General features: G+C 47.3%; 1 protein-coding gene across 1 annotated transcript in view; it reads left to right on the top strand.

Moving 5' to 3' along the window:
- The window catches only part of LOC121549418 (xin actin-binding repeat-containing protein 1), a 17,001-nt gene extending 2,250 nt beyond the window's left edge, over window positions 1-14,751 (top strand). The window contains exons 2-3 of the mRNA XM_045210322.1: window positions 7,951-7,998; window positions 8,619-14,751. Coding sequence (XP_045066257.1) covers window positions 8,619-14,114 — 5,496 coding nt within the window. The 5' untranslated portion in view covers window positions 7,951-7,998 and the 3' untranslated portion in view covers window positions 14,115-14,751. The remainder of the gene's footprint in view (window positions 1-7,950; window positions 7,999-8,618) is intronic.
- The last annotated feature ends 2,242 nt before the right edge of the window (window positions 14,752-16,993 follow it).

Here is a 16,993-nt window from a genome sequence, read left to right as displayed (position 1 = left end):
GGCCTCTCTCCCCCTTTTCCTCCTTATGTTCCTGATAGAGGCCTCTCTCCCCCTTTCCCTCTATGTTCCTGATAGAGGCCTCTCTCCCCCTTTCCCTCTATGTTCCTGATAGAGGCCTCTCTCCCCCTTTCCCTCTATGTTCCTGATAGAGGCCTCTCTCTCCCCTTTCCCTCTATGTTCCTGATAGAGGCCTCTCTCCCCCTTTCCCTCTATGTTCCTGATAGAGGCCTCTCTCCCCCTTTCCCTCTATGTTCCTGATAGAGGCCTCTCTCCCCCTTTTCCCTCTATGTTCCTGATAGAGCCTCTCTCTCCCCCTTTCCCTCTATGTTCCTGATAGAGGCCTCTCTCTCCCCCTTTCCCTCTATGTTCCTGATAGAGGCCTCTCTCTCCCCCTTTCCCTCTATGTTCCTGATAGAGGCCTCTCTCCCCCTTTCCCTCTATGTTCCTGATAGAGGCCTCTCTCCCCCTTTCCCTCTATGTTCCTGATAGAGGCCTCTCTCCCCCTTTCCCTCTATGTTCCTGATAGAGGCCTCTCTCCCCCTTTCCCTCTATGTTCCTGATAGAGGCCTCTCTCTCCCCTTTCCCTCTATGTTCCTGATAGAGGCCTCTCTCTCCCCCCTTTCCCTCTATGTTCCTATTGGTCTCTACGCCCTGCTAGTGAGACGTGCCTTAACAGACTTCAAGACAATACAGCTGCTAATGTCTGTTGTCTTTGGGTTTTATAAGCCAATACATCTGTGGCTGAAGTGAGGTGAGATTCTTCAATAGACTCTACTGTGTGAATCACAAGGCCCTGATTCTTCAATAGACTCTACTGTGTGAATCACAAGGCCCTGATTCTTCAACAGACTCTACTGTGTGAATCACAAGGCCCTGATTCTTCAATAGACTCTACTGTGTGAATCACAAGGCCCATGGTCTGTTTCTGTATGTGTGTCAGAGGAGTCCGGTGTCAGTCAGTCAAGCCCCGCCCCTCCCACTCATTTAGAACAGACAGCTGTTACAGAGCAGCTCAGTGAGAGGAATACGGTGTAACGACTACTGACAGAGAAATTATAACTATTATCATGTGGTCATGTGTGGTTCAGTTGGTAAGAGGACGGCGCTAGAAATGCCAAACAGTACGGTTGTGGGTTTCATTCCACTAATGCTCCTAAAGACAGAATGCTACTCCTTAACTCCCTGACTTCCTGTTCCCTGACTTCCTGTTTCTCTGTGTTTGTATGTGCTGTGTACTGCAACTCAGCTTTTAGATTCCAATGTATACATAAACCTAACCCTAACTCAAATAGTTTACATATGGAATAAGGGCCTGTTATTGTTCGCAATAGTTTCAGAACAGGTGCTAAAGCAGTCTGTTCTTTATGGTCTATTTAGAAGTTATTATGATAGTCTAAGAGAGGGATGCCAAACAAATCTTGCCCCAGGCGCCACGTTCGGTTTTCAACGAGGTCCGGAGGGCCGCACGGAAAATTGCTTGTATTTCCTCTGCGACAAAATTAGCTAAAAATAGTCCTCTATCCATTGTTTTTGTAACTCTCCCCGACTGTCTAGCTGTCAAGAAACTGTATGAAGGTAGAAATCTGTAAAAAGAAAAATATATACAGTTTATACTTTTCTTTTACTCAAATCACCACAGGCCAGATTGGACCCTTTCGCGGGCCGGATGGTGGGCCAGATTGGACCCTTTCGCGGGCCGGATGGTGGGCCAGATTGGACCCTTTCGCGGGCCGGATGGTGGGCCAGATTGGACCCTTTCGCGGGCCGGATGGTGGGCCAGATCGATCATAATAACATCTAAATAGAGCATCAGTTAGGTCACTGTGTTCTTGGGGATCTTCAATGCTGCAGACATGTTTTTGGTACCCTTCCCCAGATCTGTGCCTCGACACAATCCTGTCTCGGAGCTCTACGGACAATTCCTTCGACCTCATGGCTTGGTTTTTGCTCTGACGTGCACTGTCAACTGTGGGACCTTATATAGACAGGTGTGTGCCTTTCCAAATCATGTCCAATCAATTGAATTTACCACAGGTGGACTCCAATGAAGTTGTAGAAACATCTAATGGATGATCAATGGAAACAGGATGCACCTGAGGTCAACTTCGAGTCTCATAGCAAAGGGTCTGAATACTTATGTAAATAAGGTATTTCTGTTTTTTATTTTTAAAACATTAGCAAAAATGTCTAAAAACCTGTTTTCGCTTTGTCATTATGGGGTATTATGTGTAGATTGCTGAGGATTTTCTTGTATTTAATCCATTTTAGCATAAGGCTGTAATGTAACAAAATGTGGAAAAAGTAAAGGGGTCTGAATACTTTCCCAATGCACTGTATAATGGCGCCGGAGGGGATGGCTGCCATTTTACGGGCTCCTAACCAACCGTGCTATTTTGTGTGTTTTTTCACATTGTTTGTAATTTATTTTGTACATAATGTTGCTGCTACCGTCTCTTATGACCGAAAATAGTTTCTGGATATCTGAACAGCGATTACTCACCTCGAGTCCGACACGAAGGATCTACTTCTCCGAGACCAGGCCCAAAATCCCCTTCATTTGCGTGAAGAAATGCTGGAAATACAGATCAGGTTCAGTCAGGATCAGATCAGGGGGCCTTGTGAGAATTCGTCGGCGAGTGGATAACCCGCCTCTACCATCCGTTCTATTGGCCAACGTGCAATCACTGGAAAATAAACTGGATGATCTCTGCTCGAGACTATCCTACCAACGGAACATTAAAAACTGTAATATCTTATGTTTCACCATGTCGTGGCTGAACGACGACACAGATGGCTGGGTTTTCCGTGCATCGGCAGGACAGAACAGCTACATTTGGTAAGATGAGGGGTCTATTTGTCAATAGCAGCTGGTGCGCGATGTCTAATATTAAGGAGGTCTTGAAGTATTGCTCGCCTGAGGTAGAGTACCTCACGAAAAGCTGTAGACCGCAAGAGAGTTTTCATCTATATTTTTCATAGCCATCTATGTACCACCACAAACCCTGGACTTCCTGACAGGCTGCCCCCAGGTAGTGGTGGTAAGAGTAGGCAACAACACATCTGCCATGCTGAACCTCAACACAGGGGCCCCTCAGGGGTGCGTGCATAGTTCCCTCCTGTACTCCCTGTTCACCCATGACTGCATGGCCAAGCACGACTCCAACACCATCATTAAGTTTGCAGACGACACCTCTCCCTCAATGTGAGCAAGACAAAGGAGATGGACTACAGGAAAAGGAGGGCCGAACATGCCCCCATTCACATCGACGGGGCTATAGTGGAGCGGGTCAAGAGTTCCTTGGTGTCCACATCACCAACAAACTACCATGGTCCAAACACACCACGACAGTCGTGAAGAGGGCACGACAACACCTTTTCCCCCTCAGGAGACTGAAAAGATTTTGCATGGGTCCCCAGATACTCAATAAGTTATACAGCTGCACCATCAAGAGCATCCTCACCGGTTGCGTCACCACCTGGTATAGCAACTGTGGCACTACAGAGGGTAGTGCGTATAGCCCAGTACATCACTGGGGCCAAGCTTCCTGCCATCCAGGACCTATATCCTAGGCGGTGTCAGAGGAAGGCCCAGAAAATTGTCAAAGCCTCCAGTCACACAAGTCATAGACTGTTCTCTCTGCTACCGTACGGCAAGCGCCAAGTCTAGGTCCAAAAGGGTCCTTAACAACTTCTACCCCCAAGCCATAAGACTGCTGAACAATTAATCAATTTGGCCCATTCCTCCTGACAGAGCTGGTGTAACAGAGTCAGGTTTGTAGGCCTCCTTGCTCGGACACACTTTTTCAGATCTGCCCACAAATGTTCTATAGGATAGAGGTCAGGGCTTTGTGATGGCCAGTCCAATACCTTGACTTTGTTGTCCTTAAGCCATTTTGCCACAACTTTGGAAGTACGCTTGGGGTCATTGTCCATTTGGAAGACCCATTTGCGACTAAGCTTTAACTTCCTGACTGATGTCTTAAGATGTTGCTTCAATATATCCACATAATTTTCCTTCCTCATGATGCCATCAATTTTGTGAAGTGCACCAGTCCCTCCTGCAGCAAAGTATCCCCACAGCATGATGCTGCCACCCCCATGCTTCACGGTTTGGATGGTGTTCTTTGGCTTGCAAGGTCCCCCTTTTTCCTCCAAACATAACGATAGTCATTATCAGACCAGAGGACATTTCTCCAAAAACTACGATCTTTGTCCCCATGTGCAGTTGCAAACCGTAGTCTGGCTTTTTTATGGCAGTTTTGGAGCAGTGGCTTCTTCCTTGCTGAGCGGCCTTTCAGGTTATGTCGATATAGGACTGTGGATATAGATACCTTTGTACCTGTTTCCTCCAGCATCTTCACAAGGTCCTTTGCTGTTGTTCTGGGATTAATATTCACTTTTTGCACCAAAGTACGTTCATCACTAGGAGACAGAACGCGTCTCCTTCCTGAGCGGTATGATGGCTGCGTGGTCCCATGGTGTTTATACTTGCGTACTATTGTTTGTACAGATGAACGTGGTACCTTCAGCCGTTTGGAAATTGCTCCCAAGGATGAACCAGACTTGTGGAGGTCTACCATTGTTTTTCTGAGGTCTTGGCTGATTTCTTTAGATTTTCCCATGATGTCAAGCAAAGAGGCACTGAGTTTGAAGGTAGGCCTTGAAATACATCCACAGGTACACCTCCAATTGACTCAAATGATGTCAATTAGCCTATCAGAAGCTTCTAAAGCCATGACATCCTTTTCTGGAGTTTTCCAAGCTGTTTAAAGGCACAGTCAACTTAGTGTATGTAAACTTCTGACCCACTGGAATTGTGATACAGTGAATTATAAGTGAAATAATCTGTCTGTAAAAAATTGTTGGAAAAATTACTTGTGTCGTGCACAAAGTAGATGTCCTAACCGACTTGCCAAAACTATAGTTTGTTAACAAGAAATTTGTGGAGTGGTAGAAAAACAAGATTTAATGACTCCAACCTAAGTGTATGTAAACCTTTTTTTTACATTTTACATTTTTAGTCATTTAGCAGACGCACTTATCCAGAGCGACTTACAGTTAGTGAGTGCATATATTTTCATACTGGCCCCCCGTGGGAAACGAACCCACAACCCTGGCGTTGCAAGCGCCATGCTCTACCAACTGGCCCCCCGTGGGAAACGAACCCACAACCCTGGCGTTGCAAGCGCCATGCTCTACCAACTGGCCCCCCGTGGGAAACGAACCCACAACCCTGGCGTTGCAAACGCCATGCTCTACCAACTGGGCTACAACTGTAAAAGCATGTTTAGCAGATGTTATTGCGGGTGTAGCTAAATGCTGGTGTTCCTAGCTCCACCAGATGTTATTGTTCTATCTTTACCAGATGTTATTGTGGGTGTAGCTAAATGCTGGTGTTCCTAGCTCCACCAGATGTTATTGTTCTATCTTTACCAGATGTTATTGTGGGTGTAGCTAAATGCTGGTGTTCCTAGCTCCACCAGATGTTATTGTTCTATCTTTACCAGATGTTATTGTTCTATCTTTACCAGATGTTATTGCGGGTGTAGCTAAATGCTGGTGTTCCTAGCTCCAACAGTGCAGTAGTATGTAACAATTCATAACAATACACACAAATCTAAAAGTAAAATAATGGAATAAATAAATATATAAATATTAGGACGAGCAATGTCGGAGTGGCATTTGAGTAAACTACAGTAGAATAGAATACAGTATGTACATATGAGATGAGTAAAGCAGTATGTAAACATTATTAAAGTGACCAGTGATTCCATGTCTATGTATATAGGGCAGCAGCCTCTAAGGTGCAGGGTTGAGTAACCGGGTGGTAGCCGGCAAGTGATGGCTATTTAACAGTCTGACGGCCTTGAGATATAAGCTGTTTTTCAGTCTCTCAGTCCAAGTTCTGGATGATATAGGGGTGAACAGGCCTTGGCTCGGGTGGTTGGTGTCCTTTATGATCTTTTTGGCCTTCCTGTGACATCGGGGGCTGTAGGTGTCCTGGAGGGCAGGCAGCGTGCCCCCGGTGAAGCGTTGGCCAGACCGCACCATCCTCTGGAGAGCCCTGCTGTTGCGGGCTGTGCAGTTGCCGGTGATACAGTCTGTAAAAGTTAGTGAAGTTCTTACGGGCCAAGCCGAATTTCTTCAGCATCCTAAGGTTGAAGAGGCTCTGTTGCGCCTTCTTCACTACACTGTCTGTGTGGATGGACCATTTCAGATTGTTATTGATGTGTACGCCAAGGAACTTGAAGCTTTCCACTTTCTCCACTGTGGTCCCGTCGATGTGGAAAGGGGCGTGCTCCCTCTGCTGTTTCCTGAAGTCCACGATCAGCTCCTTCATTTTGTTGACATTGAGGGAGAGGTTATTTTCCTGGCACCACTCCGCCAGGGCCCTCACCTCCTCCCTGTAGGCTGTCTCGTCATTGTTGGTAATCAGGCCTAATACTGTTGTGTCGTCTGCAAACTTGATGATTGAGTTGGAGGCGTGCGTGGCCATGCAGTAATGGGTGATCAGGGAGTACAGGAAGGGGCTGAGCACGCACCCTTGTAGGGCCCCAGTGTTGAGGATCAGCGAAGAGGAGATGTTGTTTCCTACCTTCATCACCTGCGGGCAGCCCGTCAAGAAGTCCAGAACCCAGTTGCACAGGGCAGGGTTCAGACCCAGGTCCCCCGAGCTTAATGATGAGCTTGGAGGATACTATGGTGTTGAAGGCTGAGCTATAGTCAATGAACAGCATTCTGACGTAGGTATTCCTCTTGTCCAGATGGGATGGGGCAGTGTGCAGTGTGATGGCGATTGTATCGTCTGTGGATCTATTGGGGCGTAAGCAAATTGAAGTGGGTCTAGGGTGTCAGGTAAGGTAGAGGTGATATGAGCAAGTGGGGACAGCAGACTGGGATAGGGAGAGATTGAGTATGTCCGTAAACACTCCAGCCAGCTGGTCTGCGCATGCTCTGAGGACACGGTTAGGGATGCTGTCTGGGCCGGCAGCCTTGCGAGGGTTAACACGCTTAAATGTCTTACCCACAGTCCTTGAGAGCGGGCCACGTCGGTGGCACTGTGTTATCCTCAAAGCGGGCGAAGAAGGTGTTTAGCTTGTCCGGGAGCAAGACGTCAGTGTCCGAGACGTGGCTGGTTTTCCCTTTGTAATCCTGCCACATACGTCTCTTGTCTGAGTTGTTGAATTGTGACTCCACTTTGTCTCTGTACTGACGTTTTGCCTGTTTGATTGCCTTATGGAGGGAATAACTCCACTGTTTGTATTCGACCATATTCCCAGTCACCTAGCCATGGTTAAATGCTGTGGTTCGTGCATTTTTGCTTTCAGTTTTGCATGAATGCTGCCATCTATCCACGGTTTCTGGTTTGGGTAGGTTTTAATAGTCACCATGGGAACAACATCCCCTATACACTTCCTGATAAACTCAGCCACCGTGTCCGTGTATACGTCAATGTTATTCTCAGAGGCTACCAGCAACATATCCCAGTCCGCGTGATCAAAACAATCTTGAAGCATGGATTCCGATTGGTCAGACCAGCGTTGAATAGACCTTAGCGCGGGTACTTCCTGTTTGAGTTTCTGCCTATAGGAAGGGAGGAGCAAAATGGCGTTGTGATCTGATTTGCCAAAGGGAGGTCAGGGGAGGGCCTTGTAGGCACCTCGAAAAGGCGAGTAGCAGTGATCTAGTGTTTTTCCTAGGCGAGTACTACAGTCAATGTGTTGATAGAACTTCAGTAGCGTTTTCCTCAAATTTGCTTTGTTAAAATCCCCAGCTACAATAAATGTGGCCTCAGGATATGTGGTTTCCAGTTTGCACAAAGTCCAGTGTAGTTCCTTGAGGGTCGTTGTGGTATCGGCTTGAGGGGGAATATACACGGCTGTGACTATAACCGAAGAGAATTCTCTTGGTTGTCATATTGACCATCTATAATGATCCTTTCCCTTTCAGGCTCAAGATCCATCCTCTCCAACCAGGAGAGGAGGGAAACCATCCAAGGTAGGCAGAGGAAACTGCAGTCCTATTGTCTTCTTAAACTCTTAGAGTTGGCATGGCAAGGTGCAAGGTGTGTTTTACAAGGATTGTTTGTTTGGCTTGCAGTTAACGGTGTGTTGTTGTGGATGTTGTTCTTGTTGTTGCTGTTGTTGTTGTTCAGGGGATAACAATATAACCATAACAATACAAACATTGACAAATATGGATATGTCTGCTTTCACTGAGGACTGTGACTTATGGCACTGATTGTTTTGGAGTTCAGAAAACACATTGTTCTGAAGTGAAGCTAACAAAATGCTTGGGAGTTCAGCTAACAGAATGGGCGGCAGGTAGCCTAGCGGTTAAGGGCCAGTAACCTAAAGGTTGCTGGTTCAAATCCCCTAGGTGAAAAATCTGTCGGTGGCCTTGATTGCTCCTGTAAGTCGCTCTGGATAAGAGCGTCTGCTAAATGACTAAAATGTAGAGTGCAACTTGGTTTGTGGAAGGCTGTTTTCAAACTGACCAATGTAAGGCTCAAATCCCTTCAAGCATGGCTGTCCTCTCTGCGCATGGTTTTCTTTGGATTGGTTCTTCCCTCAATGGAGACAATGATGAAAATATCCCCCTTTTGCTTTCCATCTAAGATGGCGGAGGATAGCCAACAAAGGAAAGACAGTCTTCTTCAACCTGGTCCATCCAGACCTCACCCAGAGGCAGGACCCACTGTGAGAACATCCACCCAGCCCTCCATCGCCTCTCTCACTCTTCCTTCCAAAGAGGCATTGTCAGCATTGTACCAACAGCGACAGAAAGTTGAGCTGCGGAGGCTCCTGAAGCACACCCACCCGGAGCTGAGGAACCTGGAAAGCCTGGATGGGGTGGTGGATCAGGAGCTGGCTGAGGTGCTGCGTTTAGAAACCCAGCTGATAGCTGGCGAGACCGGATACGAGGGAGAGGTCCTGTCCAGGCGGTGGATATTTGAGAACAGTGTACAGAGAAATACTGTGGATCCCCACACTTCTAAAATGCACATGGCGGATGGGGCCGGGGTTGGAGTTGCGGTTGGGGTTGGGGCTGGAGTTGGGGCTGGGGTTTGGGGAGATGTGAAGAGAACATCAGCCTTGTTTGAGAAACCATGGTATAACCAGAACCTTCAGGAGGAGAGGGTTAAGGGAACCACGGACCAGGTGGAGAGGACTGATGCTGCTCATGGGGAACTTACTGAGTGTGAGGAGGAATTGGTTAGGATGGAAGTCCAGTCTGCTAGGAGGATGTTTGAGAGCCAGCAGGTCGACACCCTGAGGGCCAGCCAGGAGAACATGGCCCTAAACAAGGTTATCGTGTCAGAGGACGAGAGGGGAGCTGTTCAGAAGAGAAAACAAGCATTTGAGGCAAGAAGCAGTAAGACAGTTCAGCGAGAGATCAAAAGCCACATTTGTTTTAAAAATCTTGATGTGAGTTCTCAGTCTGAGGGAGAAGCTCTGGGTGTCGGTGTTAATAGTGCAGATACTGAGCCTGAGGTTGGCAAAGTCCAGCCACAGCATGAAGGGGTCTCCACAGTCAAACAGGTCTTTGAGAGAAAGTCACAGTGTGCTTCAAACGCAGATGTTGACGTTGAAACTAGTCCAAGAAGTCCAAAGTATCAGTGTACTTCTCTACTTGAAAACAGAGCAATAAACAAAACTGGAAAACCATCACATCTGCAGGAACCAAAGCCCCAAAACACCAGTTCACTCCCAGGCAACCTAGCTCCAGACAGAAGGGACCAGGAGGACATGTTAGAGTTAGCGGCTAATGTCAGGAACAGAGCTCAGCTGTTTGAGTCCACTCTGTTTGACTTGATCAACCACCAGAACAGAGAGGAGATGGAGACGGTGGCAGAGAGCATCAACGAGATACTGAACACTCTCTGTCACTTCAATGCCATCCACTCCCACGGATCCATCATCAAGGCTAGCGAGACAGGAAGTGGTCAGAAGGCTAGGTACAGGCTGACCCCCGGTCTGAGACCAGAGATAGAACAGGAAAATGTGGCTGAGGGCGGGGTTAGGAACTTTATTCTCCAGCTGTTACCCCGGGCAACCCTTAAGCCTCAGGTAGTTTATCTGAAGGAGGATGCGAAGGGGAACGTGGAGGTTACCATGGTGATAGTACCTTTCCATCAGGTACGTCTGGCTTCAAACCAAGACAAAGAGTTCAGAACAGCTAACATTGTCCAGCTCATCGAGGACATCCTCAGCCAGGACAGCTCTCTGAGGAAAGGAGTAGTTATACAGGAGGATGGTCAGGGACGGGCTGAGGTCACCGTTTACTCCTTGTACACCCATTCTGAAGGAGAGGTGGAGAGGTACTATCCCCCGCAGGAACAGAGGACGGAGATGAACGTCCTAGACATTGCTGCAGGTGACAAGATTAAAACAGAGACTGGTGAAGTAAGGAGAGGCGATGTGAAGTCAACCATCAGCTCTCTCTTGGCCACCAGTCAGGACCACTCAGCCCCAGCCTCTTACAAACCTGAGGTCAATGTCATGGGGAATGTCAAGTTATTCAGGAGCTGCATTGAAAAGGGAGATCTGGAGTATCTGAAAACCCTGCAGGGCCAGCCAGAGGAGGAGAAGGAACTCCCAAACCAGACTGACACTGTGACGGGTGTCTCCACGGAGCCAAAGACACATCATCAACAACAACAACCAGAGGATCAGGTGGAACAGAATGATCCAGATATAGTCCCAGTGGATGTGAAGAAACTGAAGAACATCTTCTTAGCCAGCCAGAGCTGTGGCCAACAGAAAGAGACTAAGGCAGAGAAGACCTCTAAGGAGAAGACCTCTAAAACAATAGTCCAGGTCCAGCACACCTCTGTGGAGAAGAAAGATACGTGCTCTGATTCTGTTATAAAGACCTCCACATCCCACTCATCCACAGAGCAGCAAAAGGAGGAGAAGGAGGAGGTAGTGAGAGGTAATGTACAGGCAGCGCTCCATTCTCTGGAGAAGACTAGTGGCGTTAATGTCAGCCAAGGAGACTTCAAGGCTGCCATGATCTACAGCAACTCTGGGAAATCTCAGAAAGGAAGCCATAAGAAGAAGCCTGATGTGAGGTATGCTCCCCAACACAGTGAAGTAAAGACTGGGTCTCTGACTGAAGCTCAACCAGCCCCTTCAGTAGCGTTGAGTGAAGGACAAGCCATCTCTTTGAAGAGCAGTGACACTGTAGTAGAGGTCCAGCAGACCTCTGTGCAGAAGGAAGAGACAAGCTGTGATGTTGTTATAAAGACCTCCACATCCCACTCCTCTATCACCTCAGAACAGGTACCAGCACCCTGCGGCCGCAAGACCGAAGAGGCTAGCTGTGCTGCTACGGCTTCTGAAGAACTACAAAACCCAGAAGCCTGGAGAGTGGAGGTCCAAGAGGGCACTGAGGTGGTCCAGAGAGGACACTTAAAAGCTGCCATTAAGTCTTTACAGAGTGCTACAACAGAGGAGGAGGAGGAAGAGGAGAAGGAGGAGGTAGTGAGAGGTAATATAAAGGCAGCGCTCCATTCTCTGGAGAAGACTAGCGGAGTTAACGTCAACCAAGGAGACTTCAAAGCTGCCATGATATACAGGAACTCTGGGAAATCTAAATTTCAAAGCCATAAGAAGAAGCCTGATGTGAGGTATGCTCCCCAACACAGTGAAGTAAAGACTGGGTCTCTGACTGAAGCTCAACCAGCCCCTTCAGTAGCGTTGAGTGAAGGAGAACAGGTGGCCACCAAGGATCTGAGAGTAGCAACTGCAAAAAACAACAGCCCAGACCAAACCACAAATACACCAGCTACAGACTCCACTTTGAAACACGAATCTCAGACTGGCTCTCTCTCTCTCTCTCTCTCTCCTCTCTCCCTCTCTCTAGCTCCCTCAAAGAAAAAGAAAAGACTTGTTGGCCCAAAACCAGGTCTTCTGCCAAAGCCAGCGGTTCCTCCTAAACCAGGTCAGATGACAGGAAGCACAGCTAGTCAGTCAACAGAGACTGAGGTACATATCACTGACAGCCAGACCATTTCTATAAGAACTACTAGTAGTATTTCTAGTATTTCTAGTACTACTAGTAGTCAACTGAAAGAGTCAACTGAAAGTCAACTAAAAGAGTCAACCAAAACTCAATCAAAGGAATCAACTAAAACTCAATCAAAAGAAGAGCAACCTCCGCGACCATTCACAATCAAACCAATGTCCTATGCAGATGCCCTTTGCAGAGGCTTACAACAGACTGACAGTGTTACAGAGGCACAACAGAGTAGGTACGTATCTGAGAGGCCAGCTGGGAGCTCAGTAGGAACCGCTGATACAGGGGCTGCCGAGGCCAACCAACACACTGGTGATGCAACCCAGCTCAATGAGGAAATGACATTAAACCAGGAAGGTCAAGGGTCTGAGGTCATCCCTCAGAGACAGAGTAGCTCTAACTCTGTACCAGTGGAGGAGTGCAACACTAAGTCACCACAGGAGAGGACTACTACAGAGCAGAGCCAGGGAGCAGGACCCAAGGGGGCCCCAGAGGACCAAGAGGAGAAGGTCAATGAAGCACTTCAAAGCTTTGGAGGGAAGAAGGGGGCAGGAGAGGAGAAGAGGGCTGGAGGGGAGAAGGGGGCTGGAGTGGAGAAGGGGGCTGGAGGGGGGAAGGGGGCTGGAGGGGAAAAGGGGGCTGGAGGACAGAAGGGGGCTGGAGGGGAGAGTAAAGCCCCTGTGAAACCTAAACGAGTTAAGATGACCCAGAGTGACGAGAACCAGAAACACACTTCTGAGATGAACACCTCCACTTCTCTCACAGTTACACATACTGCTGTGGGACAGCAAGCCAGTGACTCTTCTCAGCCTTATCCATGCAGTAAACCACAGAACAACTCTAATAACGACATCCAGGAAGAAGAGAAGGAAAACACAGTGGCAATGAGGGAGAAGAAAGCGGATATGAAAGCAGAGACGGAGGACGAGCGTGGCCAGAGGCTGTCGGTCCACATGGATAAGATCATGAGGGGTAATGTGACCATGGCAATGGAGATCTTCGACAACCTGAGGAAGCAGGAGGAGCTGAAGGAGATCTTGACCTGGGTGGAGGAGGTGGGGAAGGACACCAGCCAGGTGGACGTCAGGGCCCTCAGGAACATCTTTGAGAATGTACCTGACTGGGTCGTTGCCCCGAGAGTCAAGAGTCAACGTAAACAACAACAACAGACCAAGGTGGAACAGAAGGCTGAGATCTCAGAAGTGAAGAGATCAGAGACGCCGAAAGACGATACCGAGACCTCAATGTCCTCCATGGCTCTTGTGTTCGGAAATCTAGAGAGAGCAAGTGAGGAGATCATGAATCTGAAGGAGCAGACGTTAGCCAGACTGATAGACATAGAAGAGGCCATTAAGAAGGCTTTGTACTCTGTGTCCACTCTGAAGTCAGACTCCGACATCGCTGGTCTGTCTGGCCTGTTTAAGGAGACAGCAGCCCAGACTCAAGGCTCCAGCAGCAACATCAGCACTATCAGTACCGGCTCCAGCAGCAACATCAGCACTATCAGTACCGGCTCCAGCAGCAACATCAGCACTATCAGTACCGGCTCCAGCAGCAACATCAGCACTATCAGTACCGGCTCCAGCAGCAACATCAGCGCTATCAGTACCGGCTCCACCAGCAACATCAGCACTATCAGTACCGGCTCCAGCAGCAACATCAGCGCTATCAGTACCGGCTCCAGCAGCAGAGCTAAGACGGCCCAGGGAAAGGACAGCCCTACCACTAAGACACAGAGAGACCCAGGTCTGCCAGTGATACCGGAGGCTGATCAGGGACCAGGGCTGAAGGAGCCTGTCATTAAGTCCCGGAGCAGTCCTCCATCCTCCCCCTCCTTCATCTCCATCCAGTCTGCAGCCAGGCAGGAGTCAGAAGACAGACAACAGGAGTCTGCAGACAGACAGAAGGGTTCTGCAGCCAGACAAAAGACAGAGTCCTCCCTGCAGCGTCCACTGTGCTCAGCCTGTCAGCTCAGCCCAAAGTGTTGCCCTTCCGGTAGCCCCTGTAACAGAAGCCCTCTCAATCAGAAAGGTCAGGTCAGCGTACTCGAGGTGAAGACAGCCCCAGAGGGGAGTAGGGGTCGTTGGCACTAAAGACAGAGAATGACAACTATGAGAACACAGTAGAGTTTGTCAACCAGGTCTACTCCACTAAGACCTCCACTGTGGTGGCCAGTCAGCCAGACACCAGCACCTCTTCTAGGGGTCAGGTAGTGACCACCCGTCCAACCAGGTATGGGGTAGTCACATACCCAGAGGTCAAAGTCATCTTGCCTATCAACAAACCTTCAGCGCCTTTTTAAAAATGGCGCTTGCGACGGCAAGGGTATTGCGTTCGATTTCCGCTGGGGCCACCCATACAAAAATGTATGCACTCATGATTGTAAGTCGCTTTGGCTAAATGGCATATCTTATAAACTGTTTTATTGAATGAGAAAAGATGCTTGAGGTTTGAAAAAAATTACAGTAAGGGAGACAAGCTATTTTTCCCCCTCAGGAAATGTTATATTTTATAACAACTGCTTCATAATCAGTGAGTAGTCTTCTGATGGTATTGAGAGAGCAAATTTGTTTAATCGAAACGCATTATAATATTATTACTACCTTTTTTGTTCTATTCTGAATTGAATTTGATGTGTTTAATATTGATTCTTTAAAGTGTGTGATTTCATTAAACATTTGTTTTCTTACTTTTTGGATAGAATTGTAATAAAATGTTGTTGGTATGTTCTCTTGTTCCTCTTTGTCTATCATTATATTATCAACAACTAACTGGATCAACACACACATTATTTATTATCTGTCCTTATTATCAACAACTAACTGGATCAACACACACACACACAGCAGACCTCCCTGAGGAGTTGTTCTTGCCAAAGCTACAACTTCGCAACAAGAGTCAGATTTCTTTCTTTCCTCTTTCCAAATATAACAAAAACATGAGATGAAATTCATAGCCATTCATTGTTTTCAGTCATTAAACACGAGCCAGCTAGCAGCTAGTCCACATTGCAGCTGTTTTCCATGTAATAGCTTGTATCTAGGGTTCCAAAATTACGGTAACTTTCCCAAAATTCCCTAGTTTTCCAGAAATCCTGGTTGCAGGATTCTAGATCTCTCTGCTTATTCGCTCACGATTCCTTGAATCTTCCAACCAGGATTTCAGGAAAAACCTGAGAATTTTGGGAAAGTTACTGGAATTTTGCAGCCCATATTCTTACCAGGTTGGAAGATTCATCATCACTGTCCCACCAGTCCTTGCCCTCTAAACAGGACATGTGTTCATCCTGCCTGAAGCCAGTTTATCCCATGGAGAAAATTATGGCAGATAAATTCATATTTCATTTTTACATTTTAGTCATTTAGCAGACCCTCTTATCCAGAGCGACTTACAGTTAGTGAGTGCATACATTTTTCATACTGAACTGTTTCTGCTGTAAGCACTGTCAGAAATAGCTCATGTGAGACAATGAGATCTGCTCAACAGTGTTAACCAATCAAAGTCATCGATGATTCATTAATTATTCACAGAATCCTTGGTGAATGTAAATTCACCCACAGTCACTTGTCAATTGGGAATCAAACTCTTATTAAAATTATGTTTATTACATGTACCATAAAACTTTAAACGCAGAGTCCCTTTTAATAGCCGGGCAACGGGACACATTTCAGCAAATAAACACCTGTTTCAAATAAACACCGGATCTAAATACATTGTTTACGAGGTTACCATGAATTACCATGAATTACCATGAATTACTTACGTGGTTTAATGTTTGATTTGTTACATTTAATAATTTGGTAATGACTCGAAAAAATTATGGTAATCATCACTTTTTATTGCCAGTACGAAACCGCTAGTTAATAGCTGAGAACTGCTAGCTACCTGGCTGCTAACAGCTGAGAACTGCTAGCTAATTGGCTGCTAACAGCTGAGAACTGCTAGCTACCTGGCTGCTAACAGCTGAGAACTGCTAGCTAACTGGCTGCTAACAGCTGAGAACTGCTAGCTACCTGGCTGCTAACAGCTGAGAACTGCTAGCTAATTGGCTGCTAACAGCTGAGAACTGCTAGCTACCTGGCTGCTAACAGCTGAGAACTGCTAGCTACCTGGTTGCTAACAGCTGAGAACTGCTAGCTACCTGGCTGCTAACAGCTGAGAACTGCTAGCTACCTGGTTGCTAACAGCTGAGAACTGCTAGCTACCTGGTTGCTAACAGCTGAGAACTGCTAGCTACCTGGCTGCTAACAGCTGAGAACTGCTAGCTAACTGGCTGCTAACAGCTGAGAACTGCTAGCTACCTGGTTGCTAACAGCTGAGAACTGCTAGCTACCTGGCTGCTAACAGCTGAGAACTGCTAGCTACCTGGTTGCTAACAGCTGAGAACTGCTAGCTAACTGGCTGCTAACAGCTGAGAACTGCTAGCTACCTGGCTGCTAACAGCTGAGAACTGCTAGCTAACTGGCTGCTAACAGCTGAGAACTGCTAGCTAACTGGTTGCTAACAGCTGAGAACTGCTAGCTAACTGGCTGCTGACAGCTGAGAACTGCTAGCTAGCTGGCTGCTAACAGCTGAGAACTGCTAGCTAACTGGTTGCTAAAAGCTGAGAACTGCTAGCTAACTGGCTGCTAACAGCTGAGAACTGCTAGCTAGCTGGCTGCTAACAGCTGAGAACTGCTAGCTAACAGGTTGCTAACAGTTGAGAACTGCTATCAGAATACGGACGATCGCCCTTTAGTGGTGAAGGTAGGAACTGCCGAAAATGCACAGTCAGAGGAGAATAATTATTCTGTCAAGGAAAATATTTTTTTACGAAATAGAGGCATATTAAGACAAAATAAACGTGACACAAACCACGTTTCAATCAACCCATTTCATGCAGATGAATTACCTGACTTATGAAAAAAGTCACGACCAGGCTGATGGAAACATGCCGACAGACAATTTGTTCGTTCGACATGGTGGGATCTTT

This window comes from Coregonus clupeaformis, chromosome 34 (assembly GCF_020615455.1).
Source record: "Coregonus clupeaformis isolate EN_2021a chromosome 34, ASM2061545v1, whole genome shotgun sequence".
In the NCBI taxonomy this organism is placed as follows: Eukaryota; Metazoa; Chordata; class Actinopteri; order Salmoniformes; family Salmonidae; genus Coregonus; species Coregonus clupeaformis.
This window is presented reverse-complemented; position numbering and strand designations above follow the sequence as displayed.